The sequence below is a fragment of the Elephas maximus genome, chromosome 10 (assembly GCF_024166365.1).
Source record: "Elephas maximus indicus isolate mEleMax1 chromosome 10, mEleMax1 primary haplotype, whole genome shotgun sequence".
Classification (NCBI taxonomy): Eukaryota; Metazoa; Chordata; class Mammalia; order Proboscidea; family Elephantidae; genus Elephas; species Elephas maximus.
In genome coordinates this window covers 31,416,301-31,442,906 of record NC_064828.1, presented here as the reverse complement: position 1 = coordinate 31,442,906, position 26,606 = coordinate 31,416,301, and the positions used below count along the sequence as shown (strand labels likewise).

The 26,606-nt window shown below is 55.0% G+C and overlaps 2 protein-coding genes across 11 annotated transcripts in view; one reads left to right on the top strand and one right to left on the bottom strand.

Moving 5' to 3' along the window:
• ZNF219 (zinc finger protein 219) overlaps window positions 1–6,694 on the top strand; it is an 8,854-nt gene extending 2,160 nt beyond the window's left edge. For 3 of the 4 annotated variants that reach the window (XM_049898126.1, XM_049898125.1, XM_049898124.1), the window contains exons 2-5: window positions 3,125–3,216; window positions 3,478–4,867; window positions 5,186–5,317; window positions 5,622–6,694. In XM_049898126.1, the coding sequence (XP_049754083.1) occupies window positions 3,211–3,216; window positions 3,478–4,867; window positions 5,186–5,317; window positions 5,622–6,226 (2,133 nt within the window). In that variant the 5' untranslated portion in view covers window positions 3,125–3,210 and the 3' untranslated portion in view covers window positions 6,227–6,694. Of the gene's footprint in view, window positions 1–781; window positions 2,381–3,124; window positions 3,217–3,477; window positions 4,868–5,185; window positions 5,318–5,621 lie in introns of those variants that run through there. The other variant, XM_049898127.1, reaches the window with a different exon arrangement.
• ARHGEF40 (Rho guanine nucleotide exchange factor 40) lies at window positions 5,971–26,606 on the bottom strand. 7 transcript variants are annotated; one of them, XM_049898117.1, is made up of 25 exons: window positions 26,449–26,555; window positions 23,669–23,866; window positions 21,765–23,010; window positions 21,458–21,616; window positions 21,195–21,315; window positions 20,496–20,592; window positions 20,300–20,380; window positions 20,068–20,184; window positions 19,112–19,207; window positions 18,896–19,011; window positions 18,382–18,508; window positions 16,036–16,158; window positions 15,794–15,937; window positions 14,372–14,982; window positions 14,004–14,238; window positions 13,589–13,675; window positions 12,493–12,708; window positions 11,602–11,772; window positions 10,634–10,811; window positions 9,535–9,639; window positions 9,169–9,312; window positions 8,537–8,667; window positions 8,233–8,373; window positions 8,095–8,141; window positions 5,971–6,049 (listed from the first exon to the last, which is right to left on the bottom strand). In XM_049898117.1, exons 1-24 carry the CDS (start codon window positions 26,449–26,451, stop codon window positions 8,100–8,102), a joined length of 4,689 nt encoding a protein of 1,562 aa, XP_049754074.1. In that variant the 5' UTR covers window positions 26,452–26,555; the 3' UTR covers window positions 5,971–6,049; window positions 8,095–8,099. The 7 variants fall into 7 exon arrangements, with proteins under 7 accessions (XP_049754074.1, XP_049754076.1, XP_049754073.1 ...); XM_049898116.1 differs by lacking the exon at window positions 5,971–6,049 and adding an exon at window positions 6,881–7,954; XM_049898119.1 differs by lacking the exon at window positions 8,233–8,373 and having other exon boundaries at window positions 26,449–26,606.

Sequence of the window (26,606 nt, the reverse complement as noted above, 5' to 3'; positions counted from 1 at the left end):
TCTCACCAACCCTTCCATTCTTCCCTACTCAGTAAGGTTTGATGGTCCACACCCCACCGCCTCCCTTACCAGATTGCCTAGCACATAAAAATTTGTAAACTGGCCTTTTGTTTTGGAAAGATTTCTGATCCCTATCCCTGGCCCTGCATTCCTATAGAACCCAAATAAGGGCAAGATAACCCCTAATTCTGGGTGGGGTGGAAAGTAGGTCAGTGCTCTGTCTGGTGAATTCTTGTGGATGGTGTTTAAGGCCTGACCAGGAGAATCTGTGACAGTTGCCCACAGACAATACACGCATGACCTAGGTTCCAGGCCATTTCAAAGAATCCCAGGCCCTGTCAGTGCTTTCTCCTATAGAGAAAAACCCATGGAATCTGGCACCGGGGAACAGGTGCGGAAATGATCCAGGAGATCTTGACTGGGCCTATGAGGGCCTTTTAGTGGGTTCTGTTAGTTTTAGGTCACCATCTGGGGAAACTTTCCCTGCTGAGGAATAATTCAGCTTCATTTTGGGCGTTCCTGTATATCACTATATTTTCACCCTGGAAACTGTTCATAGCCAGTTTTTTGTTTTTGTTTTGTTTTTGACTGGGGAGGGGGGGAGCTTTGCCCTGTTCTTACTCTTCTAGCCTTTGATGAAAGGCCAGCTTCCCATAAGGTATTTTGCATGCTATCTTACCGGCAGTTTTAGGGGCCCAAGAATCTTCTCGGAATCAGAGTATGTGCCCATAGGTTAGTCAGCTATGACCATGCAGTATTCCCAGCCTCACTACCCCCCCCACCCCCCCAACTGCCATCTGCTTCTTCTGAATATACCAGATTGGCTGTACACCAGGATGTTCCGGGAATCCCCAGGAGAGCAACAGAATGTGATGGACCCAAATATGATTCCTCAGTAACTCATTCCAGGATGTACAAACTGTAACTGTCAGGACACTCCTTATAGCTAATTAAAATTCTTCTAGTTACATCTATTTTCTATTACATCTGCCTATTTTCAGTGACATTCAAAAGGCCAAAATAATCCCTCTGGTACCACTGCTTTTTTCTATGGTTCTCAGAAAGGAATTAAAAAAAAAAAAGCTTCTCTCAGTGCCTTATCTGTGGTGCTAAAATGACAAGTATGGCCCTTCTAGCACTTCACAGCTCTATCTATGGTACTGAGGTGGCCAAAGTGGATCCTCTGGTAGCCCACTGCACTCTCCATGGTACTGAAGGGGTGGCCATTCATTTTAATGCCTCTGGAGTCCAAAAGGAGCCCTGTGACTTAGAACCACAAAACTTTTGAACTGGAAGGAAACATGAGCATAAACTAGCCCACTCCCTTATTTTACAGAGAGGAAACTGGGAGGCTAAGGGGTTTACTTAAGGGTGCAGGGTTATTAATGGTCAAGCTGGGCCCACAATAGCCTTGTACCCCTCAGCCCTATTCTAGTTCATCTTTCATCACACCACTTAGTAAGCCCATCTAGGCTTTTTGGTTTCAGGAAAGGGGTTTATTTGGAGGATACAGAGGATGAAGTTGGCTGTCCTAATTTGGAGCTACAGAAATGCACACATTTGTGGCTACAGAGGTCATTTAGTAACCTAGGCCAAGGACACTTTGTTAATCTCCTGTTAATAAAACTCTCATAGCCCAGATCCCACGTGTAACAGATACATGCCCCTTCATGGACTCTTACCGCATCTACTAAATGTCAAAAATTAAAGAAGCCTTGGACTTCTAGAGCCTTCTCTCTCTACTGATAAGCAGGGCTGACTCCTGGCCCAGTTCTCTTCTATTAAAGATCCTTAAGCAAAGTAATACTTGAGTCCTTTTCTTTCTCAGTAACCCATTTCAGTTTCATAATGCCTATTGTAAGGAAGTTCTTTATATCTCAAATATCCTTCCTATCTCAGGGGAAAAAAATAGGTTAGGCCCTTGTTTGTCTGGCCTTGACCAGATACAATTCTATATGTCAACAGGAAGGTAGACTGGTTATCCTCCCAGGCCTTTTTCTATAAATCTTAACTCTGGGATTGCTTCTAAGTCCTAATGCTGACCTCCTCTGAAGTCTAGAATCAGGGGAGCCCCCCCCCAATCCTTTTTCTCTCATTGCTCTGCTCCTTTCCCAGCACTGGAGCTCTGCATATCCCAGGCCTAGGGAATTTTAGCCTGGAGAATTTTAACCCCTTCCTACTCAGAGCATGTGCTGAGCCCCTATCTGTGCAGATGGCCCAGCCCCGCCCCCCATCCCTCACTCCAGCCTCTTGAGCTCAGAGCCTGTGTAATCCTCCTCTTGTGTGAGGGAGCCTCTCCCCTGCAGAGAGGAGGAAAGCCTGCTTCGGAACAGCCCTGGACAAAGGGGCTGAGATGCCCCATCAAACTGCAGGCTCCAAGGTTTGAAACAAGGGGATGAATCCTGTCTGGTATTTGCAGTTTTTAACCCCTTCCTGAGGCCAGCAGCGCCCCTTAACTTCCATTCCTCCCCCAACTCTCTCTTCACCCCCTCTCCCTCTGGCTCTCTCCCCCTTCATGCCCCTCCCCCTCTGTCTCCAGACTCTCTGCTGCTGGGAGGTGTTTCTCTCCCATGCATGAATGAGTCTCTGTAATGAATGGAAATGAATGGATCAGGAATCCAGGCGGAGGGAGGGAGAGTGAGGGGGAAAGACAGACAGGGTAAAGGGCAGAAGGAAGGACTGTGAAGCCTGGAAGGGTGTTTGGCTGGATGGGTTGGCTAGGGGTCTGGAAGCAACTGGTCCCACTTGGATAATTGGGGAGCACGGCAAGTCCACCTCATCTGCTCATCACACTGCACAGCCCAGCCTCAATGAGATGAGGTTATGCTGTGATGGTTCCCCCCCATCCCCGAAAGGTCATGGGGTGGTGGTGGTGGTAGTTCTGGACTGGCCATTTTGAAAGTATAATTTGGGGGAACAAATCAGGGCTATCAGGGAGCCTTGTGGGCTTGGCAAATAAAGGGTACAGTTTTTGAGGACTGCAGGCCCCTTGGGTGCTTCAGGATGCAAGGAGGGAGAAGGGGCAGCTTTCCGGAATAGAGGGTGGAAGTCTGGGGTTAAGGGTGACTCCACTGCTGAATATCAGGGTTCATCTTTTCCTCCAAATCTGTCTCTCTTGCTTTAGCTCCTCAGCACCTGTTGCCTTCACTAGCAGCTTTTCCTCCTCCTCTTCCCTGCACTCCCCAGAACCAAAGAATGTGAAGGGGGTCAATGGAGGTGAGTGAAGCTCTGGGCTCTACTGTACTCCCTCCCCTCCCTACCTGTCTCGCCTCCTAGTATTGGAAGCTATCTCCTTGTCCCCAGCATCTCAATTCCCATCCAACCCTCAATTTCCCCGAGGTGAGTGGAAGGGGCATCGGTATTTCTGTTTCAGGCCCCAACTCACCCTCCCTGGGGTTCTTCCAGCCCTCGATGCCCTTGCTTCACCCACAGTTGGCCCTTCTCCATCCCTTGCTCTACTTGCACCTTTCTCCACAGGGCTCACGTCCCCGCGCCCCGGGCGGCCACTTAGCGCCGTCGCCGCCGGCCTTCGACGGCGAGCTGGATCTGCAGCGCTATTCCAACGGGCCAGGCTTGAGCGCGGTGTCGCCCGGGATGGGCGCGGTGGCCTGGTCTGAAAGTCGTGCAGGCGACAGGCGCTTCCCTTGCCCTGTATGCGGGAAGCGCTTCCGCTTCAACTCCATCCTGGCGCTGCACTTGCGGGCGCACCCTGGCGCCCAGGCCTTCCAGTGCCCGCACTGTGGCCACCGCGCAGCGCAGCGGGCTCTGCTGCGCTCGCATCTGCGCACGCACCAGCCTGAGCGCCCGCGTAGCCCCGCCGCACGCCTGCTGCTAGAATTGGAGGAGCGCGCGTTACTGCGCGAGGCCCGGCTGGGGAGAGCCCGGGGCTCAGGAGGTGTGCAGGCCACCTCCGCCACTGAGGGCTTGGCGCGGCCCCAGTCTACTGCGTCGTCCGCCTTCCGTTGCCCCTTCTGCAAAGGCAAGTTTCGCACCGCGGCGGAGCGCGAACGTCACCTGCACATCCTGCACAGGCCTTGGAAGTGCAGCCTGTGTAGTTTCGGCTCCAGCCAGGAGGAGGAGCTGCTGCACCACAGCTTGACAGCCCATGGGGCTGCCGAGCGCCCCCTGGCGGCCACCTCCGCTGCCCCCCAGCCTCAGCCTCCACCCGAGCCGGAACCCAAATCGGTCCCTGAGCCCGAGACAACACCCGACCCGGCTCCTGCCGCTCCCGAGGAGCCCCCGGCGCCTCCGGAGTTCCGCTGCCAAGTGTGCGGCCAGAGCTTTACGCAGTCCTGGTTTCTCAAGGGCCACATGCGCAAGCACAAGGCTTCCTTTGATCATGCGTGTCCCGTGTGTGGCCGCTGCTTCAAGGAGCCCTGGTTCCTAAAGAACCACATGAAGGTGCACGCCAGCAAGCTGGGCCCACTGCGTGCCCCGGGGCCTGGCTCAGGGCCTACCCGGGCCCCCCAGCCTCCTGACCTGGGTCTGCTGGCCTATGAGCCGCTGGGCCCCGCGCTCCTCTTGGCCCCGGCACCCGCCCCGGCTGAGCGCCGCGAGCCCCCGAGCCTCCTGGGCTACCTGAGCCTGCGAGCTGGCGAGGCCCGGCCCAACGGCGAGGGCGCTGAGTCTGGGCCCGGCCGCAGCTTTGGAGGCTTCCGCCCTCTGCCCTCCGCTCTCCCCGCCCGGGCTCGCCGGCACCGAACAGAGGAGCCGGATGAAGAAGAGGAGGTGGTGGAGGCAGAGGAGGAGACCTGGGCTCGGAGCAGGGCGCTGGGCCCTCTGGCTTCGCTGCACCCGCGCCCAGGCGAGGGGCCGGGGCACTCTGCGCCTGCAGCGGGGGCCCAGGCAAGATCGACGGTCACGCAGGGTATGTACCCGTGCCCTCAGCCGACTCCGAAGCCACCACTTCCCTCCCGTACTTTTTTAAAAGGGCCTGGTTTTGTTTTTGTTTTTTTTAATTTCTCCTGCCTTTTTTGTTTTTTCCTTCCTGGAGGCTTTGTCACCTTCTGAGGGCACCAACTCTGCACTCACAGCAAATCCAAACGCTCAAGTTCCCCCAAACCCAGCTGCTTCCCCCAGGCCCCCCGAAGAGAAGCAGTCCTATGGGGTGGGAGTCGGGGCGCATGGCCCTGCCAGGAACAGAGCGCAGGCGCCGTCTGACTTGCCCTTGACCTGTGTATTGCAGAAGAGAACGGGCTGTTGGTTGGAGGGACTCGGCCGGAAGGGGGCCGGGGAGCCACCGGCAAGGATTGTCCCTTCTGCGGAAAATCTTTCCGCTCAGCGCATCACCTCAAAGTGCATCTGCGAGTGCACACAGGTGAGGGGACAGCCACGGTGGCGGGGAGGATGAGGTGAAGGGAGGGAAAGCTAGAGCGCGGAAGGAAAAGCCAAGGGGCTCCGGAAGGAAGGGCCTACGGAAAACGCCGTGAAATGATGTTCAGCAGTCCTCGGGCTGGCCAGATGAGATCACTGGGAACCGCTTCTTCATTTTATCAGAAGAGGCGGGAAAGGCGGCATTTTTTCCTGGTTCTGAGGATGAGGCATCTAAGTCGAGCGTAATGTGCTGGAGGTGTGCAGTGATCCTCCTAACCCAGTGACCCCCATCTCACCCCTCTCCCCAGGCGAACGCCCCTACAAGTGTCCACACTGCGACTATGCGGGCACCCAGTCCGGCTCGCTCAAATATCACCTGCAGCGCCACCACCGGGAGCAGAGAAGCGGAGCAGGCCCCGGACCACCGCCGGAGCCGCCGCCCTCTTCCCAGCGGGGTTCGGCCCTGTCTTCTGGAGCCAAAGTGGCTCCGCAGCCTGCGACCTGGGTGGAGGGCGCGGCGAGCCCCCGGCCTCCTTCAAGCTGTGCCGTGCCAGGGTCGCGTCGGAAGCCGGCCAGCCCCGGGAGGACCCTTCGCAACGGGCGAGGCGGTGAGGCTGAGCCCCTGGACCTGTCCCTGCGGGCGGGGCCAGGAGGCGAGGCCGGGCCTGGGGGCGCCCTCCATCGCTGCCTCTTCTGCCCCTTCGCCACCGGAGCCCCTGAGCTCATGGCCTTGCACCTGCAAGTGCATCACAGCCGTCGGGCTCGGGGCCGCCGGCCGCCCCAGGCTGAAGCGTCCCCACCCTATGCTCGAGCACCCTCAGGGGAGACCCCTCCCAGTCCTCCTGAGGAAGGGGAGGAGGGCCCCGGGCTGTCAAGATCGGGAGAGGCCGGGCTGGGGGGGCAAGAACGGTAGGGAGCCCTCTTAGGGGCCATTAGCTTAGTGAGCTTTCCCCGCCGGAGCGGTGGAGCACTAGGGGTAGTTGGATAGGACAGCCAGCAGGGGGCAGCGCGGGACCCATATCCCAGCCCCAGGCGGACCAGAGGTGGAGGGGCAGCGGGCGTAGGAGGGTGGGTGGGAGGTACCCACCCATCCCAGAGGAGAGTCACAGTGCCTTAGAAGTGGCAGGGGCGAGGGTCAAAGAATGGGGTCCCAGGATTGGCAGAGAGAATCGCGGCCCTGTAGAGGAGCTGCTCTGCCAGTCTTTGCTGGTCCATAGGCGTGAAAGTTTATTTTTGTACAAGGGGTGGGGGTGGGGGGCCCTGTACCCTTCTAGCCCCATCAGGGGCCCTGTAGACGTTGCTATTTTTGGTACGATCCCTGTCATCCCTGTCGCAGAGTCGTGTCCCCAATAAACAGGTGTCTTGAGGCACAGGGCACTGTGTCTGTCTGCCTATGTCCTGTCTCCCTCCTTGGGCTTTTCTGCCCAGGAAGTAGTCACCCAGAGAATTTGATAAGAATGCAGAATCTTGGGCTTTACCCCCAGGCCTCGGATTCAGTAGCTCGGAGGTGGGGCCCAGAAATTAGCATTTAACAAGTAGCCTAGGAGCTTCTCATGTGCAGTGGCCTGAAGACCTCATTTTGAAAGCTCCTGGACTGCTGGGTCCCAGCTTGTCTGTGACCAGCTCAGCCTCCAGAAGTGGGTGGTAGTGTGGGAGGAAGAGCTTCAAAGAATGCATTGAGCCTCTGGGAGCCACTGGAAGGAGGCATGTTCTCCAGAGCTCATGCTCAGTCAGCTTTGGGCCAGTAAAGGGTAGAAGGTACCTTGCAGCCTTGGCTATATTTTCTGTGTTTGTTAATGGTTAAGGTCCCTGGATAGCGCAGATGCTTAAGCAGTAGACTATTACTAGCCAAAAGGTTGGCTGTTTGAACCCACCCAGAGGTGCCTTGGAAGACAGGTCTGGCGACTATCTGCCTCTAAAAGGTCACAGCCATGAAAACCCTATGGAGCAGTTCTACCCTGCACACATGTGGTCTCTGTGAATCAAAACTGACTCAACGGCAACTAACAACAAGGTAACGGCTGGGTGAGGGGAAGTGCTCAAGTTAGTAGTGTCACCTGAATCCAGAGGACTGCTGTAGCTCCTGGGAGGCAAAGTGTGAGTAAATACATTTAATATAACAATAGTACTATAATAACAGTAATTACATATATAAAGCCTTCATCCCCCACCCCACCCTCCTATAATGGTTTGCATAGTTCCTTTTCCTCTGACACACCCCATAACAGAGTCACCAGGAACTCCAATTGCCCTGGTAGAGATGAATTTTCTCAGGGAGAGTCAGAGGGTAAGAAGGGGAGAAGGCAGACTGGCAGAGGAAGGCTAGATTGGGCGCAGTGCCCTGGGGGTAGGCAGCGGCCCAAGATGGGGAAGGACTGGAAGAGGGATCATTTCCTGGCCTCTAGGGTATGAAGTCAAGCAAATGCATCCACTCTAGTTCCAGCAGGAGAAGGCACCAGGCTGGGAGAGCTAGAGACAGCAGTAGGAGAGTAACGCACTGGTCCTTTGACCACCTCTGTGTCCAAGAAGCAGAGGGAAGGAGTTCAATGCTCTCCCAGTCTCCGTTATGTCCCACCACCATCCCAGACCAAAATGTGCTGAGAGGAGGGGCTGCGGCAATGGGCACCATTCTGGACCTTCTCTGCAAGACAGAAGTCAGGGGAGAAGAGGAAGATGGGTTGGGAGAGGGAGGAAGCTGACTGCCAAGCAACTGGGGGAGGAAGGAAGGTACATGCAGAAGGAAAGGAGTGTTGGGGTGGTAGAAAGGGGAGAGTGACTCACCCAGGTCACAGCGGGGTGGTGGGGTCACTCAGGGCTCGGGCATGACTCTGTGGAGAGAGAAGCTGCAGTGAATTTAAAGGAAAAAAGTGACCTCTTCCCCATATTCCCCGTCTTTCTCTCCCAAGCATGTCAATTCACCTCTCTTCTCTCCAAGATTCCTGAATCTTGCTGATTTAACCCAAGTCCAAACCAGGCCCTTGGCATTCTTCCCTTTCTACCCAGTATGCTCCTTATTAAAAATTCCTTTACAGCTCCGACCTTGATGCCTCCCAGCTGGGCCTGGGGGAATGGAGAGAGGCAGGCTAGACAATATATCCAATCTGTGGCCTCAGCTAGGAGCACAGGATTGCTGCCTCCCCCACCCCAATAGGTTCAATGATCAGAAGAGACCACCCAGAAAGTGGCCAAAGACATCACCCCGTTCCCAGCCCTATGGACTTACTTGCCGGGATAGCCCTAAGATCCCTCCACTGGCCAGGGTGGGAGTGCTGCTCCCAGGGTGGGGGGGTTGCTGGCTGGGGCTGTTTCTTGGTCCTGGGGACACATCTCCAGAAGAGTCAAGTGTTTCTGGGGCTGGAGGGGAAGCTTGGGTGAGAGCAGAACATAAAAGCCTTCCAGATTACCTTAAGCAACCACGCTGCTCCATCAGGGAAGAAAAAGTTCCATAGCAACAGGAAGCTGTGAGTTACCATAGCAATCCAGTTGCAAGAGAGCCCCCCTACCAAGAGGCAGGAAATTGTCAGCAGCATCATTAGAGCAACCAGGGAAGAAGCAACAGGAAACTATAAAGATTGCCGTGGTGAACCAGGAGGGTACAACAGGAAGCTGAGGCAGTTTCCATGGAAACTCAAGGAGAGCTAGAGAGAGGTACAGAGGAAGTGCTTCTTAGCAACAGGCTGCTGTAAGCATCACCCTAGCAACCAGATGGAAGACTCTTTTAGCAATGGGGAAGCTGTACACAGTTGCCATGGCAACTGGGCTACTTGGCTAGAAAGAGGAATTGTTCAGCAGCAAGCAGCCTGAACATCACCACGTTGACCCAGCTGTTGGGAGCCACCCCGAGAGGTGCCTCACCCAGGGAAATTTGCTTGACGTCCAGATCCCAGGCCTCCTCCTCGACGCGGGCAGGCAGGGAGCAGGCTCCCGGCGAGAGGCCGGGAAGGGAGGGGCCGGCATGCTCAAAAGATGACACGGCCACGGAGGCCCGGGTTCGGGCAGCTGCAGAGAGTGGGAGTGGGGGAGGGTGGGGTGCTGGTGTGGGAAAGCCCTCTTGGCTCCCTGGAAGGACCCTCAGTCTCACAGAGGGCCTCCCAGTCAGTCCCATAGTTTCTGGGAGGAGATGCCCACTCTTCACCCTTCCTCACTCTTCCATGCCTCCCATTGTGCCCTCATTCTCAAAATCTTGACTTCGGGGGCTGCCCCCAGCACTCTGGCCCTCACCTCTTCCAGTGAGCAGGGCACTCAACGTCCGCTCCCCAAGGGCTTTGATGTCCAGGAAGGGTTTATTCCCAATGCCCATGGAGACCATCTGCTGCACTCGGAGCTCTGAGGAACAGAAACCTGGTCACCAACCTCCTCTGCCCCCTCTGTTCCTGCCCTAGCACTGTCACAGTTGACCCTTCTTTTGGCCCCTTCCCAGCTCTTGTTCTTCCCTTTCATTGCTCTGGAGTCTCTTGTTACTCTTCCCATTGACTATCACGACGTGGATGGTGATGGTGGTTTTTGACTTCCTCTCTAGGCATCTGTCTCTCTTATATGTTGCCTCCTGCTCCTTTGACATCCCAGCACCCAACGCCTCTTCTAATATCCACCTTCTTCCCGTTATCTTGGGCATTAAGAGCAAAACTCGCATTTCTACCTGCCTTTATAATTTGCAAAGCGCTTCCATATATGTATCACCTTATTTAATCCTCGCTATTGAGCCCCGGTGTCTGCTAACCAAAAGGTTGGAGATTCGAACCCAGCAGCCACTCCCAAGGAGAAAGATGTGGCAGGCTGCTTCTGTAAAGATTACAGCCTTGGAAAACCCTATGGGGCAGTTCTACTCTGTCCTATGGGGTCACTATTAGTGAGTCAGAGACGACTTGATGGCAACAAGTTTGGTTTTGATTTATCGTGCTAAGATGTAAATACTACTATTTCCATTTTTCAGAAGGGTGGAATGAGGTTCCGAGAAATCAGAACGAAATGAAAACCAAAAACCAGCAAAATAAAACAAAAATAAACCTAGTCCAGGCTACACAGCAAGTAAATGGTGCCAATTCTTGAACTCAAGTCCATTGAGCAGTCTCTTGCCTTCTTTTGCCTAGCCATTTTGCTCTTGCTTCCCTAAAATGTGCTTGCTTTCTCTTCCCTTTTGGCACACCTTAGACTAATTTCTGTCTTGGCAATTTCTCAAGTCAGATCTTGAATCTTTTCATAAGTCATTCTTCTTTGTTCATCCTACACCCTGTTTTCCCAAGTGATCTCCACACTCTGCCGATAGCCTTCTGCCATAGCCCTGGCTCCAAGCACACCCTCCCCTGGCTCTGCCCAGTACCCTTGTTGTGGGCTGCCTGTCTCCATAGCAGCTGAGCAATAGAACTTGTCCACTTGAGTTTGATCTCTGGTGAGGCTGCCTGCAGAGTGTATGCCTCTCGGGCCCGACGCCGCCGAAACCACAGCTCAAAGCAGAGTCCGCTGTCCCCGATGTTCTCTGTCAGCCCCATGTCAGCGGTCTGAGGAAGATCAGATGGGACTGGGTGAAGATGCAGTGCATCCTGGGCAAGGACTACACTTAGCCCAGTGCCTGGCATCTGGAAGGTATTCAGTAAACACTTACTCAACACCTACCACATGCCAAGTGCTCTACATTTAGTCTTCATAACAAGCCTAATTTACAGAAGGAGTATGGGGCCCAGAGACATGAAGCAACTTGCCCAAGTGCTTATTATAGCTTATCAGAGAGAGTTAGGATTTGAATCCATGTCTGTGTAATCACAAACCTAGGCCTTTTCTTCTGTACTATAGAGCCTCCCTCCTAAAGAGCTGGATCTAAGGTAGGGGTACAAAGTCTAAAAACTCTTAGAATCATTCCACACTGCCTGACCCAGGACCACAGGTTGCTATGGATGTTTGTCAGGATACCAAGGCAGTTTCCATAAGGCAGGGCCTTCCTGCCCCTCTTCCTGGGTCCTTCAGTTCAGTCAAGTTAAGCTACATCTATAGTGTCCTTTCTCCCTATCTCCCAGGAACTGCCTCTAGCTCAAAAGACGTGTGTGCTCTTAATGGGAAGGGTCCTTCTCCATTCTAATGAGTTTCCTGCTTGAACAACAAAGAAAACCCTCTGGGGTGGATGAGTGACAGGGACACCCATCAGCCCCTGACACCCTGATCTGATGGTTGACTACAGGTCAAAGCCTGTTTCCGGATGATGCAGACTCTGGACCTGGGCTGGGGTTGAGTTTCCAGAGCTCCTTAAGTTCTCAAGAAGAGCATGACTCACCTCCCCCACTCCAGGTGTTGTACCTTAAAGCACTGCTTGTAAACAAAGGTCTCTGATCCTCCCTCAGCACCCTTGAGCTTGCTGAAGAGGAGAAGATGCTCAAAGAGGAAGACGTGGCGAAGGCATTTCTTTCTACCACAGATGACAGTGAAGGGGTCCCGATGTAGGAGTTGTCCCTGCTCCTTCAAATCTATCTGGGGAAAGAAAAAGGAAAGGACATTGGCCCTGGAGCCCTTCCTGTTTTGTGGGAAGTAAAAACAGGATTTATAATCTGCACTGGTTCTCAGGCAGAATCAGGAGATCAGGGAGGCCTGATCCACCTAGAATCCATCCCCTGGTCACCATGCCCAGCACAGCTGGCCTAGCAGCACAGCCCTGCCTCTGAAGATGAGAAGGTGCAGTGCACAGTCAGGTTTCCAGACCCCCAAGGGGAGGCTTTGCATGTCAGGAACTGAAGCATCACTTTGCCCCAGGAAGAGAAGCAGCAAAAAATTGAAGGGAAAAAGGTCTATCCCAGAGGAGGTAGGAAGGTAGGATTCCAAGTGGCATTAAGCCTGTTAGGGCTGGAGAAGGGACTAGGTAGAGGAGAACATAGTACGTGGTAGATGTTGAGATGCAGGAGGAGGTGCAGGGTAGACAGAGAAATACAAGAATTAGAAAAGGAGTCAGAGGGCACAAGGCAGAGGTAGGATTATGGACTTTCAAGTCAGGCAGGACACAGCTTCTTTATTTACAGACAAGGAAACTGAGGCCCAGTGAAATTCAGTGACTTAGCCCAGGCCATGCAGCTGATTAGAAATTAGAGCCTAGGGACCTCTGACCTTGAGTCTGGTTCTCTTGTCACCAGCACACACTGCTTGTGAGGCCATAGGGCTAGGCTGTTTAAGTAGGAGTGATTGGAGCTACGGCCTCACCTCGCAACCACGCACCGCCTCCACGGCCAGCAGGTCTCTGCCACGGGCTTCTTGTTCCTGGAGCAGCTGCACGGCAGCCCCAAGGGCCTGGCGCTCAGAACTCAGCTCAGGCCCAGCCTCCCTCAGGAGCTCCTCCAGGAGCCGCACATATCGAGCCAGCTGTTCAAGGGGCTGCTGCAGGGCCCGGGGCAGGTGAGGGCCACCCTCCATGGAGCCCTAGGTCGGGGAGGAGACAAACAGGGATGAAGGGAGGGGCTGGAGCTGGTGCAGGCCAAGCTCTGGGGGAGGGAGGTAGGTAGCCCTCCAGGCTTTTGGATGTAGAGGAAGCCTGTTGTTGTTGTTGGCTGCCATGAAATTGGCCTCAACTCATGAAGACCCCATGTGTTACAGAGTAGAATTGCTCCATAGGGTTTCCTTGGCTGTAATCTTTATGAAAGCAGTTTCCCAGGCCTTTCTTCCGTGAAGCCACTGGGTAGATTCCAACTGCCAACCTTCAGGTTAGCAGTGGATTGGAAATCACTTGTCCCACCCACACTCCTTTTAGATGAAGCCTTGTTGTTGTTAGTTGCCCTCAAGTCGATTCCGACTCATGGCAATGTCTAGATACTCCGAAAGCTAAGTCCAAAAACCTGCCCCTGGGAAAGAAAGCGGGCGGGCGGAGGCGGGGAGCCTGCAGGAGATTGAGTCATCCTCTACATCTTGAGTGGAAATGGAAGAGGAATAAGAATGATAATCCTTTATACTCTCTGGCTTTTCACTTTCTAGTCACTTTCTCATTTTCTGATGTGAGGCCATTTGATCCTGAGAATTGGATATAGTGAATACTGCCCCATTTACCAGATGTAGAAATAGAGGCCCAGAAGAATCAAGAGTCTTGCCCAAGGTCTCTTTGGTGGACTTTGTGAGAACCCAGGCTACCCTGGCCACTAATCCAGTGGTTGTCCTACCCTCACCAATTCTGGGGGATGTTACTGGTAGGTGACGTGCCTGAGCACATCCAGGAAGGCTCTTTTTCCCTAAGGGATTTTGAGGTCAGGTGGGTTTGAGGTCTTCCTGGCTGCTTTGCCTTTCATATGAGGGATGGAGAAAAGGTTACCTTGGTCGGGGGGCTGAGTGCAGCCAGACCATTCTCCAGTTTGTGTCGGTGTTTCACGTACTGGGCGTAAAGGCTGAACTGGTCCCCCTGTACCAATAGGGAAGAAGTAAACCATCCTCTGTGAGGCCCTGCAGATAAGCCACTCCTTTACATCCTCACATTCTCCACCCCACACAGCTGCCCAGGGGAGACATGGGCCACCAGGAAGCACTCGGTCTGCTCAGGAAATGATGGGCCCCCCATGGAGAGAGTGAAGTCCAGGCAGCACTTGAGAACGGGGATACAGAGAACAGGCCTGGGCGCCAGGGCCTTCGGCCCCACATTTGGAGAGGTGGGTACTGAGAAAGCAGGCAGGTGGTGGGGCTGGAACGTGGGAAGGGAGATGACCTGGAAGGAATTTTGGAGAGTTACTCACGTGGCGAAGGAAGCAGGCCCCAATGCGTAGAGGGTAGGTGGCGCAGCCCTGAAGCTCCCGCAGAAAGTGTGTCCGGTGGAAGCTACGAAGCCTCTCCCGGGCACTCACGGCGGCTGCCCAGGTGCCCCGCAGTTCTGGGGTCAGCTCAGGCCCAGGGGGTGGCACTGGCTCACTCAAGATGGCCACGTACTCCTGCTCACAGGCAATCAGCTCGGACACCAGACTCTGCTGGGCACTGCAGGAACAACAGGGAGTGGCAGAGGAGGTGTCACCTGGGGTATGGCAGGAAGTCACCACCCACAACAATGCCATATTGCTTTCCTGCCTGGCAATCAGACCTCTTGGCACCAATTGGGCTGGGCTCTTACCTGATGCTTCGCTTGCGCTCCATCCGGGGGGTGCCTACTCCCCAGGGCCCGTCTGGCCCCCCAGCCCGGCCCAGCAGCACGTGTTCCCGTGGTGAACATGTCCTATCTACCACTTCAGTACTGGTGACCTCGAGGCCTCGGATCAGCACGGCCCGCGGGGGCCTGCCTTCTGCTTCTGGACCCAGCTCAGGGCCCTCGTCCTCACAGCCCTCTCCACAGGGGGCCAGCGAGCAATGCGATGGGGCTGCCCGTGGCCCTGGGCTGCTGGGGAGCAGCAAGGAGCTGAGGCTGGGTGAGGGACTGTGGGGGCCCCGCTGGGTCCCTCCACTACTGGTGCTGTCTGCCCGTCTTCGCAGGTGGCCCTGAGGACTCGCCTCCTCTCCCAGTTGTTGCTGAATCTTCCTCTCCAGCTCTTGGCAGCGGGCCCGGCATCGGCCCCACTCTCGTAGTGCTGCTGGGCTGCCCAGGTCCAGGGCCAGGGCCCGCATCTCTTGGAAGGTGCCGGCGCTAGGCTCCGGGGCTCGTCGGAGGGCCAGGGCTGCCAGCACAGCCTCCCGACCCAGCCCAGCTCCAGCCAGGCGGGCAGAACCCTCATCTACCCACTCGTGTGCCTATAAAGCCAAAGGGGTTAGGAACGGGGGAGAGAAAGGTGTGAGGTCCTGTGCTGCTTCCACATGCCCAGTGATAGCTGTGTCCTCTTTTGTGGATGACTTCTTAATGCCCCTCCCCCTCCCCATCATCTCAGAGTACCTCCTGTCTCTATCCCAGCATCCCTGCATAACCTGAGTTAGTATGGAGGCAGAAAAAAAAAAAAAGTTGCCACTGAGTTGATTCTGACTCATGGAGACCCCACGTGTGTTGGAGTAAAATCCTCCATAAGGTTTTCAATGGCTGATTTTTCAGAAGTAGATCACCAGGCCTGTCTTCTTAAGCACCTTGGGTGGACTTAAATCATCATCTTTTTGGTTAGCAGCGAAGTGTGTTAACCATTTGTACCACCCAGGGACTTCATCTACCCAGAGGTGCCTCAGAAGACGGGCCTGCTGATCCACTTCTGAAAGATAATAGCCATTGAAGACCCTGTGGAGCAGGGTTCTACTCTGACACACATGGGGTCAGCATGCATCAGAATCAACTCAATGGCAACTGGCTTGATTTGATATGGAGACAGCAGAACCTAGATAAAAGAATAGCTAATACTTATATAGAGTAGCAAGCTCTGTACTGAATGCTTTTAAGGTATTGCCTCATGCAGTCCTCACAGCAACCCTGCAAGGGAGGGGCCTACTGAGGCACCTTCAGGTTCAGTACCTTGCCCCAGGTCCTTCAGCAAGCAGGCTGCAGAGCTAGGATTCAAAGCCAGGGAGACAGCCTGTCTGGTCAGCCTCTCTAGGCAAAGGAGGGCAGAGTCTCTGCACACACCTGCTGGAAGAAGCGCTGAAGCCGCAGCGTCCGATGGAGGCTACTCTCAACCTCCTCCAGCCGCTGTTCAAAGACGTCCAGGACCTTCTGGGAGGCTGGATCCTCCTCCATGGCCAGGGCCTCCCGTGCCTGAGCCAGGCGCTCCTGGAGAAGAAAGGCTGCGCTCAGACCTGGTCCCCACTTCCAGTTAGTCTCTCCCTCCCTGCATGTCTCCTTTTGCCTGGTCCCCTTCCTCTCCTCACCTGAACCTCAGCACTGAAAGCCCGGAAGCGAAGCTCTGTCTCCTGGAGGGCAGACAGGGAGTCTCCAGGCATAGCAAAGCTCGCCAGCTGCTCCTCTCCTGGGCCAGAGAGCCATTGCAGCACCTGAGGCAGATGAAGTGGGAGAACAGGGCCATGAGGGGAAAGGAGGCCGCGCAGTGCAGAGGAAAGTGCAGGCTGAGAACCAGTCCAACTCCACCACCCTAATCCATAGAACCTTGGGCAACCCGTTCGATCTCATCTGAAAAGTGGGAACGATAATAAAAAACCCGTTGCCATCAAGTCGATTCCTACTCATAGGAACCCTAAAGGACAGAATAGAATTGCTCCATAGAGTTTCCAAGGAGCGGCTTGTGAACTCAAACTGCAGATTTTTTAGTTAGCAGCCTCAGCTCTTAGCCACCGTGCCACCAAGGCTCCGGAATAATAGGGAATGGTAAAAGCTTCCAGAAGGGTCAAATGAGAAGGTGGGTAAGAAATCTTTTGTAAAGGACCAGATAAGGGGGAAACTGGGCCGGCCCGAAGCACCAAGGGAGGTGGACTAGAGTTCCCAGGCTATGCCTGAAGGGTAAAACAGATAAAACGGTGGGACAGGCGGGATGAGGGTCATTTGGATAAGCCAGGGCCAGGAGAAATTTCACTGAGTCTCATGGGTGCCAAGTGAACCTGTGGCGAATGGTGGACAGGAGTCCTAGGACCAGGCTTGGAGAGATGGCATAGAAGGTAAACGTGTGCGCGCGCGCACGCGCGTGTGTGCGTGCACACATGCGTGCGCACACACGTCCTCAGCTCTACTTGCCTCTTCTGGGAACTATAGGAACTCAGATGGTGGAATATTTGACCAAAAAGGGATGGTTATTTTTTCCTCTGGAGAAAGGTTGGAAGCTAGGGTGGAACCTGAGGAGAGAAATCTGAGAATGTTCCTTATAACCAGTATCAAGAATACACACTTTATAGTCCTCTGCTGAATTCATTCTAAAGCCCTCGTGAGTTAAGCGTTAGTATCATCCCTATGGAAACCCTGGTGGTGTAGTGGTTAAGTGGTACAGCTGCTAACTAAGAGGTCAGCAGTTCAAATCCACCAGGAGCTCCTTGGAAACTCTATGGGGCAGTTCTATCCTGTCCTGTAGGGTTGCTATAAGTCGGAATTGACTCAACGGCAGTGGGTTTGGTTTTTTTTGGTTTATCATCCCTGTTGAATGGATGAGGACTTGGGAACTCAGAGACGCTTCATGCTTGTCCATCATCTCACACCTAGAACTCAAGCTGAGCACTTTAGATTCCAAATCCTGTGTGCTAACGTTTTGTGAACAGAGTTTTAAAACAAACAGATAACAAGGAAGCAAATAAACAGTAGGAGATGTAACCCCTTGGATATTGGCAAAGAAGAAGCCAATATGCAGAAATCTCAGGAAACAGAAAGCACTGGCCCCCTTTGGCCTTGACCCTGAGATGCTGCCCCCCTTTGAGGTCCATGAGGTGTTCACTCACCATGCTTGGGGTTAGGGAGGAAAAATCAGATTTCAAAGCCCCCTATCCAACATGATAAAAACTGAAAAACCAAACCCGTTGCAGTCGAGTCGATTCCGACTCATAGCGACCCTAAAGAACAGAGTAGAACTGCTCCATAGGGTTTCCAAGAAGCGCCTGGTGGATTCGAACTGCCAACCTTTTGGTGAGCAGCCAAAGCTCTTAATCACTGTGCCACCAGGGTTTCCTCCAACATGGTAGGGTGGAGCAAATCTCTCTGGAGCTCCTAACCCCAGGAGAGAAGAACCAAGGTTCAGAGAGGGCAGCTGTTACCCCTGCATCTTACTCACTAAGACAGTTGTGGTTCCCAAAGCATCTATCTAGAGGCTTCCAATGCCCTCTCCTTCCAAGGTGGAGGGAGGTGGAACCTTTCTAGCCTCAGGTTTGGAGGATGACATTGTGTAAGGAGTTGAAGGAGGAAGGGTGGCCATGTGGCTGAAGAGTTGGTATGTACTGTTTTGAAGCTAGGGAGGTAGGAACTCCAGAGTCAATTGACTCTTCCCAGAATCCCCCAGAGCACCTGGACATCTCTGACAATCTCTAAGGATCCTTGATCAAACGTAAGCATTGGAGAGGAGTAGACCTGGCTTATCCTCTTTGTGGGTGCTGAGATATTCCCACCCTCGTGTTGAATCTCACACCAACTATGACTAACACTGGGGGCAGGTGAGGAGAGAGGGAGGGGACGTTCAGCCAAGCCACGCTAGGACACCATCAACTGCCAGTGTCTGTGGAAAAGGTGATGCTGGAGGCCAGGCTCACAGGCTCAGTAGGAGGGGTGTGGGGGTCCTGGCTCACCTGCTGGAGTCGCTGGAGGCGTTGCCGCTGCTCCTGCTGCTGCACACGTAGGTTAGAGAGGCGCACGAGCTGGTGAATGGCTTCGTCCACCTCCTGATACAGTGTGGCTGGGCCTGGGCCCTCCAGCCTGGGAAAGGATAAGGGGCAGAATAAACAATTGCCCCTTTTGAGCACCCAATTCCATCCTGGCATCCCTCCCATATGAGCGTGCAAGCATGAGAGGTGGCACAGCATCGTGGATGAGAGTATAGACTGGACTCAGACTGCCTGGATTTCAATCCTGACTCTTCCATTTACTGACTGACCTTGGCCAAGACATCTAACATTTTTGCTTCTCCAAATCTCCATTTGTAATTGGAACTAGCACACAGGGACATTATGAGGGTTATAATAAGTGTAAAAGCGTGATATCTAGCCCAGATACATGCTCAGTAAGAATCACTTGGCAGCTAAGGCCTTCTGTTGGGCCTTCGCCTCCCACTTCCACCTGTCTCCATACACCCGTCCCACATACTTGCTGCTGTGGGTGGAACGCAGCCTCATCAGGATGGCTCCCCCATCCCTCTGCAGTGCCGTCAGCCGAGGATCTGCCAGCACCTTCTGCAGGGGCTCAGGCATTCCCACCGCCTCCTGGGTGCAGGGGAAAGTTGACAGGTTTCCATCAGAAAGTCCCCATGCCAGCCCAGTCCCAGTTCCATCCTACCCCCTACTGTCCCATCTCACTTCATACCTCTCCCTCTGGCTTGGCTGCTCCTTCCAGCTCCTCAATGGCCTGCCGTACAGAGCTCAGTACACCTTGGCACAGGTGACACAGCCTTGCCACATCCTGAGATACACACAGAGATGGGGTTGAGGGACAGAGGTTAGGTGGGGGTGAAGTGTGGGAGCCCAGAGCCTCTTTTACGGAGGTAAAACTGGACTCAGTTCCTGACTGGGCCATTTACTAGTTGTATGACCTTGGGCAGGTCCAGGATCCTTTCTGGATCTCAATTTGCTCATCTGCGAAGTCAGGATGAGAAACACAGAATTTTTTGAGGTGTAAAGAGATGACGCTAGTTCAGCACAATGGGCCTGGCACAAGGCACAGCTCAATAAATGTGAGTCCCCTTTCCCTTTGCACAGAGCCTCCCTTAACGCTCAGCTCTGATCTCTCCTCTCTTCTAGAATACACTCACCACTCATAGAATCATGGAAGGTAATTGCTGGAAGGACCTTAGAGATCATAATACAATTGCCGCACTTTGTGAACGAGGATCCTGAGGCCTGGATGTTGGTGCAGGTACAGAAGAGGGTGCCATCTTGGGACTGAGGGAGGTAACTTGTCCAAGGTCACATGGAACCATAACCAGCCTTCCTGACTCAGCTTTTTCCAGAACTTCAAGGACACTATTTTTCACTCTTTTCTGATTGTTTCATGTTTCACGTCCCACCCCAAATCATGCTACTTAATGTCATATTAAGAATTTACTTAACATACTCCCTCTATCTCCCTCAATAGCCCATCGTACAATGCACAATATTTTGCTCATGGTAAATGCTCAGTAAACAACTTGTTGAATTGAATGGAATGGAAAACACTTTTTCCCAACCCCATGATCATGTCTCAGATCTGCTGTCTCTCCTAGAATGTTCTTAGTTGGATCATTCCTGGCTCCCAGTGTCCTAGGTTGGGGAGGTGAGGCTTACCTGATGTATCTCCACCCAGTGGCCAGGAGAGGGCTCCCTGTGGCCTCCCAAGTCCCATGGAAGCTCCTCTGGCTTGGCCACTCTTTTCAGGTCATTTTCTGATAGCAACTCAGCACCCTGTAGACATGAGAAGGCAGGGGATTTCTGGCCTGGGACCCAGGGATTCAGGGACTGGCCTGGGGCTCAAGCCAGCATCTTCTGGGGGCCTAGGATGGGAGTGAGGGGGTCAAACCTGAAATCCACAGAGATCAGTTGGTGGGTTGTCATAAGTGAGAATCAGAAGCCGCTGAATGACGGGAGGGTCTCCTGAGTCCTAAGGGCAGAAAGGAATAACTCTAAACTGTGGGCAATTGGGGGGGGGGGCCTGAAATGGTCCCCAGGGAAGAGTTAGGATGCAGGGAAAGGGAATGTCTCAAGGGTGTGGTTACCTGAAGATGACTCAGGACAGGAATGAGTTCTGGAGGCAGTGGCGGTGCCTTGCGAAGGTCCAGCAGCACAGATAGCCCCAGTATCTGTAGATCAGGCCTGTGGGTGCAGGAAGAGCCAAGGAAGCTGCCATGTGGGTTGGGAGAGGCAGGATGCTGACAAGCAGTACAGAGGCACAGGGTCTGCTCTTAGTATTAATAGTCCTCAGACCAAGTTAGTTCCTGGTATGTTGGAGGGGACAATAGGCAAAGGGCCAAAGTCTGGAATGTGTGTCAAAGTGATGATGGCTTAGCAATTAGGAGTCTATATTCACATGGCTATTTGGTCCAGGGATCAGGGTCTGGAAAGTAAAGAACCCTATGTTTGGAAAGGTATGAATTAAATGCCAGCACTTAGCGTGGTGCATAATAGGTACTTGGTGCTCAATAAATAGCTGTTGAATGAGTGCATCAGTGTCCTGTTAATCAAAATAGTGTCTCTTTTTAGGATACTGAAAATCAGAGGTGTTCATTTTGTGGGTCGAAGAAGATATTTTCCTAGAGGTCAGGGGCCAGAAAGGTCAGAGGTTAAGGTCTTGACAATCTGAGGGTTGAAGCAGCAGGTGTCCTAGAGTCAAGCGGTCAGTGTCCTGAGAAGAGAGGAGGTCAGGGTCCTCATGAGTCAGGTTAATGCCCAAGGTGCCAGTGTTGGGCCTCAGTTACCTGAGCAGTGAGTGGAGGTAATGAAGAGCAGTGCTCAGCATGGCTCGGGAGGGTGGGGGCTCCTCAGGAGGGCACGATGGGGTAATGGTCAGCAGAGCTCGCCCACTCTGGTCCACCCCTCCTGAGGACACAAAACGGCCAGGCTGTCCTGGCTGGGGGCAGTCCTTGGCTACCTCCCATCCAGCCTGCCTCCCTTCCAAGCCCGCTTCAGTTGCCCCTCCTTCCCTGGTCCCCTTTTCTTTCACCCACTGATGCCTACTGACCAGTTAGGACCAGGAATCCTGATGCCATCAAGTCCCAAGGTACATCAGGGTCATCAGAGATGGAGACTGGAGGGGCCTCTTCTGGGATGCTGTGCCCTTTCGCTTCCTGCACAGTCTCCAGGGGAGGGTCAGACAGGAGCCCCTCTGGGCCTGTGGGTCCTGCACAGACACAAGCAGAGCTGTGGGCTTGCTGTGATGATGGGTCTATCTGTTCTGCTCCCAGACTAACCCCAGCTCCTCCTACAGCCCCCTTCCCTAGGCCTGACCTGCTCTGGCCCTCACCACATTGGACTGGGTGTCATCTCACCTGCCATACACACCAGGCTTGGTCCCTTGGGTTCTGTCTCTTGGGCTCCCTCTTCTGTAGGCCCACAGGCCTCTGAGGGCCAAAGCTCTTTTTTCTCTATGGGTTTCAGCTCCTCATTTGGCTCAGGCTTGGGCTTCCCTGAGTCTTCATGCTCCTCTTTATCCAGGATGCATTCTGGAAGCTCTTGCTCATTTGGTGGGGGCAGACTGACGAGAGCTTCCTGGTGGCTGCTCTCTTCCTTGTCCCCAGGGCTCAGTGGGGCACTGTCCCCTCCTCGGCTAAGAGCTGCTCTGCCTGCAGCCCTCTTCTTTCTCCTGTTTCCTTTGCCTATTCTCCGAGGGGTACCAGGTGGTCCCTCAGCCCCCTGGCCTGACTCTGCCCCAACCTCCCCTGGCCTTAGAAGGCAAGACTCAGAAGCTTCTCCTAGGGGCCGTGCTGAGGCCTCAGACCCCTCCAGGACTGCTGCCTCTGGGAGAGCCTCAGCTCCTAGGGGAGACGCAGGGGTAGCCCCAATGCTGCTCCCCTCCCCGGGTGGGCGTGCCCCATCCTGGTCCCGAGGCCCCAGGCCCTTCTGGTGCATCCATGCCCGGTGTCTCCGGTGCCGGCCCTTCCCTCCGGCCCCCTTGCGGGTGGGTACTGTCCGAGTTCTGGGGAGGCCAGAGGAGCCCTCAGCATCCGTGGGACTCCCCCTCACCGGCAGCGTCACTTCCAACAGCTCCACGTACTCGCCCTCAGGTCCTTCAGCAGGGGCATTGTGCCCATCCCCGGGGCTCCGGGTGCCCAGGGCCTCCTCAGGGAGTGGAGGGCTGGGGAGTCCCGGGGGTCCAGAAGGCAGTTCTGGGGGCAATGTGCTTGGTCGATGTCCAACCATAAGACCTTCTTTGTGCACAAATCTTGGGCAGATGAGCTCTGCCCAGGGCAGCCGCTGAATCCCAGAAGGCGCAGACAGGAGGCAGGTACTGAGGCGGCCTGTTGGCCTGTCTTTGTTGATGCCTTGTAGCCACTCAGGTGTGAATAGGTAGCCACAGGCCTCATTGGGCACAGGCAGCTCCTGCACCCGTCCACCCCCTGGGGCCAGGCACTTGAGGGCCAGGCGGGGTGCTTGGGCTGCTGAGGGTACCACTTGCAAGTAGAAGTCTCCCGGGCGCAGCAGCTGCCAGGGTAGGGCTGCTAGCTGTACCACCACCTGCTCGTGCAGGCAGAGAGGCCAGCCCTCATGGAAGAAGAGGAAACCGCTGTACTGGGCCTGGGGAGAGAGTGGAAGGCGGTGATCAGAGCTCAGCTGATGAAGCCAGCAGGAGGGGGCAGTTAGAATAGGATGGCTCTAGGCAGAGCTGGCCTTGTGACTGGCGGGTAATAATCCTAGGGAAGCAGGATGTCTTGGGAGTGTTCATGTGGCTTTGAGGAAGGGCTTGGGGCTGGTCAGGTTTCTTGTGGTAGGGATCTCTAGGAAGCCAATCCATGTGTGGGATGGCGAGAACTGAGTCATTACAAAGACATGGTCAGCAGATGCCATTGACTTGGAGGAGTCAAAGGCTCTTAGGAGGTCTTTATATCTGCAGAAATCTGTAGAAATGAAGGCTCACTGTTGAGTCATGTCTAGGGGAGTTAGTATCTTGAGAAGATGATATAAGGGGGGAAGTGTCTGGAACTGGGTCTTCTCCAGACCTAATGTTCTTAGTGGTTAATTCTTGGGGAAGATGAGTGTCTCCAGGTGTGTATGCCAGTATCCAAGTGGTCAGTGCTTCTGAGGGTCCAAGTTTGGGGGAAGTCAGTGAGTGAGGCTAAAGCACCTCTGGGGGATTCTGTATCAGGAGAGGCTGTGTCTCAGGGTGGGAGAAATGAGTCAGCTTGGCTAGTCTCTAGAGCGAGGCAGTGGATCTCAGGGATGCACAGCCACTCACACAGGCTTCCTGCTGGACCTTGGCAAGCAGGTGCTTGGCGGGCACCAGGAAGTCCAGCGTGTACTTCAGTGCATCCTCCCGATAAGTCCTCTCGACCACCTGGAACACCTGGCCCAACAGAGTGGGGGCCGTTGCCTCAAAGGGTGGGTAGAGGGCGGCAAGCGTGCTCTGCACACAATCCTCCACTGGTTCCGGCTCCTGGGAGAGACAGGACCAGGCTATAGACCCCTCCAGACCACCCAAGCGTGACTCCTTGAAGGACGTACTGGAGTGGGAGTGGCTGTGTCCCCAGTGGCCCTGCTGGACAGTGTCTGCACAGAGTGGGCACTCAGGAAATGCTGGCTGGATAAGCTAGAGATGGGAGCCGTGGGGCTGGGCCAGTCAGAGTGCATAGACCTAGCCGGACACTCCATGCCCATCTCAGAGGCCCTGGCTTTGGGAGATCCAGGGAGGATTTGTTGTGAATGCCTCAGACCACAGCCATTCCTGGTTCTTGTGAATCAGGGCAGTTGTACAGGCACTCCTCAAGACGGAAGAGAGGGGCTCCTGGGCCATCAGAGGACTGAACTGGTGGCTGAGCACTCTGGGGGGTTGGAGGCTTTCACACAGCCACCCTACACAGCCCTTCCTCAAAGTGCCCACCACCCAGAGCCCCCCATCCTAAGTTGGTGGTGAAAGTACCACCAACCACGAACAATTATATCCTAGAGATGGGGGGTGGGTGGGTGGGAAGAAGAAGGTGGAGGGAAGTGCTGTCTGTGACTGTCCCAGAGTGACTGTAAGGCAATCACCCATTCTCTGGAGCATGTGGGAATGGGTTACAAAGAACTGGGTGGGAGCAGCTGAAGGAGGAAAAAGTCACACAAGGAACCTATGGGGAAGGGAAGAGGAGGCCTTGATGGTATCCATTCAAGTTGAAATATTTTCTGATTCCAAGGCATGTCTCTCTGCCAACCTCAACCTGGAGCCAGCCTCTCACAAAGCTCAGCCCTCCTTCATCCAGACTCGACTCCTGGGCTGAATCCTGGAGGAGGACATCTTTCCCCATCCCATACCCTACACAGCCACTCTTTGGGCTATTCCTTTGCAAACTTCTCTTTCAAGATAGGCTTTGAAGTTCCTTTGACCAGATTTCTTTGCTGTAAATGGGGAAGGAGAAAATCACTGCAGTATTTACTTAGCTCTCTACCCTGCCCGGCCCCTTGCCTTGCCATTGCCCTGAAGACAAAACCACATAAGCCACTCTGAATCCCTCCAGCCAGAGCCGTCTGCCTGTCCCGACTGTCTGAGAAGCTGAGGCAGCCACTCCAGAGAGGGACATTCAGTGCGTCAGCACAGAGACCAGGCCCCAGGGTATGTGGGCGAGCAGACAGACCCCCAGTGTTCTGGGGAAGGGCCTGTGCTGTGAGCGTGGGTGGGGGGAGGGTGGAGAAGGGCGGGGGTGAAGCAGAGTGGGCCGTCCGCTCCGAGGCCTGGAGGGGGGAGCTAGAGCTTGAGCAGCGAGGCAGCTGCAACCCATTAGCGGCGGTGAGCTCATGGCTGAACAAGAGTCTCAGCCACAGGAAGCGGCAGCGGCAGGAGGGGAGGAGGGGTCTGGGGCGGGAGGCGGTGAGCACAGGGATGGGGCCTTCTGTAGGCTGGGACCAAAAGGGAGACCAGAGAGACTGAGTCGGCTCTCCCTGGTTCAGTTCCTCTTTCTTCTTGCTGCAGCCTCCTTGCCAGGGGGTGCCCTTCCCTACCTAGAGAGAGCGCCCGGGTAGTCCTCCTCCTCCACTCTGCAGTGAACGTCCCCTGGCGGGGCCTCTCCCCCTCCTTCACTCTCTGCAGTGAGCGCCCCTTGGCCGTGCCCCCCTTCCAGGGGGCACTCTCCTGCCAGTGCCCACACGCCTCCCTGCAATACTTCTTCAGAGAGTACTCCTGGAGTGAAAATTCCAGGACACTGTCCACTGTGGTTGGCGTGGGCGTCCCCTTAATAGTACCCTCCTGTTTCCTGTGCCCTAAACTGCCGCTGCCAGGGTGCCCTACCCCCTACAGAGAGGCCCCTTGCTCCCTCTGCGCAGCAGGAGTTCTCTGAGGTTCCGGTTGTCCCCCACCCCCCCAGCCTGAGCTCGGGGACACCCTTCCAAATCTCTTGTCAGCTGTAACAGCGTCACACCCCCTGGCACTGTGAGCCGCCCCCCCCCCACTCTGTCCACTACCCAACTCTTTCTCCACAAGAATTTCCCCCCTTTGACCATATCCCTGGCTCCAGCCCAGTCACAGCTGTGGCCGGTCCCCCAGGGCCGGATGGGTGGGCCCGCCTCACCGGGCTGGGGACTGGGATGGAAAATGGTGGTTCCAGGCAGGTCAGTTCTCGTGACCCGAGCCCAGGCCCTTTCCAGGGTCACTGCAAGACCAGCCCGCAGGGAGTCCTGCGGGTAAGAAACTGGACCGGGAGGGGGAGGGGGAGAGAAGATCCTGCGAAGGAAGGCACAGGTCAGGACAGAGGAGGGCGGGGGGAGGTGTGTGGGTTAGGGGAGAGACTAAAGGGAGGATGGGGGAGGGGCGCAGAAGAGGGGGAAGAAAGAAAGGGTGAGGGCAGTACCCAGTGGGGACAACACCAGACAGTGGAGTAGACAGACAGACCAAAGAAAAGAAGGGGGGTGGAGGGCAGAGTTCCTGGAACGCTCAGCAGTCCAAAGGCGGGAGCAGGAGGCACCGGGCTGGGGGCTGGGAGCTGGGGACCCGGAGCGAGCTGCGTAAAGGCGGAGGGGACACCAGGGCTGCGACGCGGGACTCACCATGGCTCGGCGCTGGGCCGCGTCCGGCGCTCGGTCGGGCGGGCGGGGCCGGGCGCGCCGCCGCCTCCCTCCCGCGGCTCGCGTCTCGCCGGGTCTGGCTAGGGGACAGCTAAGGCCGCGGTGGCGGCTCTGCCCGCTCCGGCTCCCAGGCCGCGGGG

Coding starts and splice junctions, on each gene's coding strand:
- ARHGEF40 (XM_049898117.1), bottom strand. Junction 20,381..20,495: donor CTGTCCTGAGTCATCTTCAG/GTAACCACACCC, acceptor TTCTGCCCTTAG/GACTCAGGAGACCCTCCCGT. Junction 10,812..11,601: donor TTTACAAGCAGTGCTTTAAG/GTACAACACCTG, acceptor GATCTTCCTCAG/ACCGCTGACATGGGGCTGAC.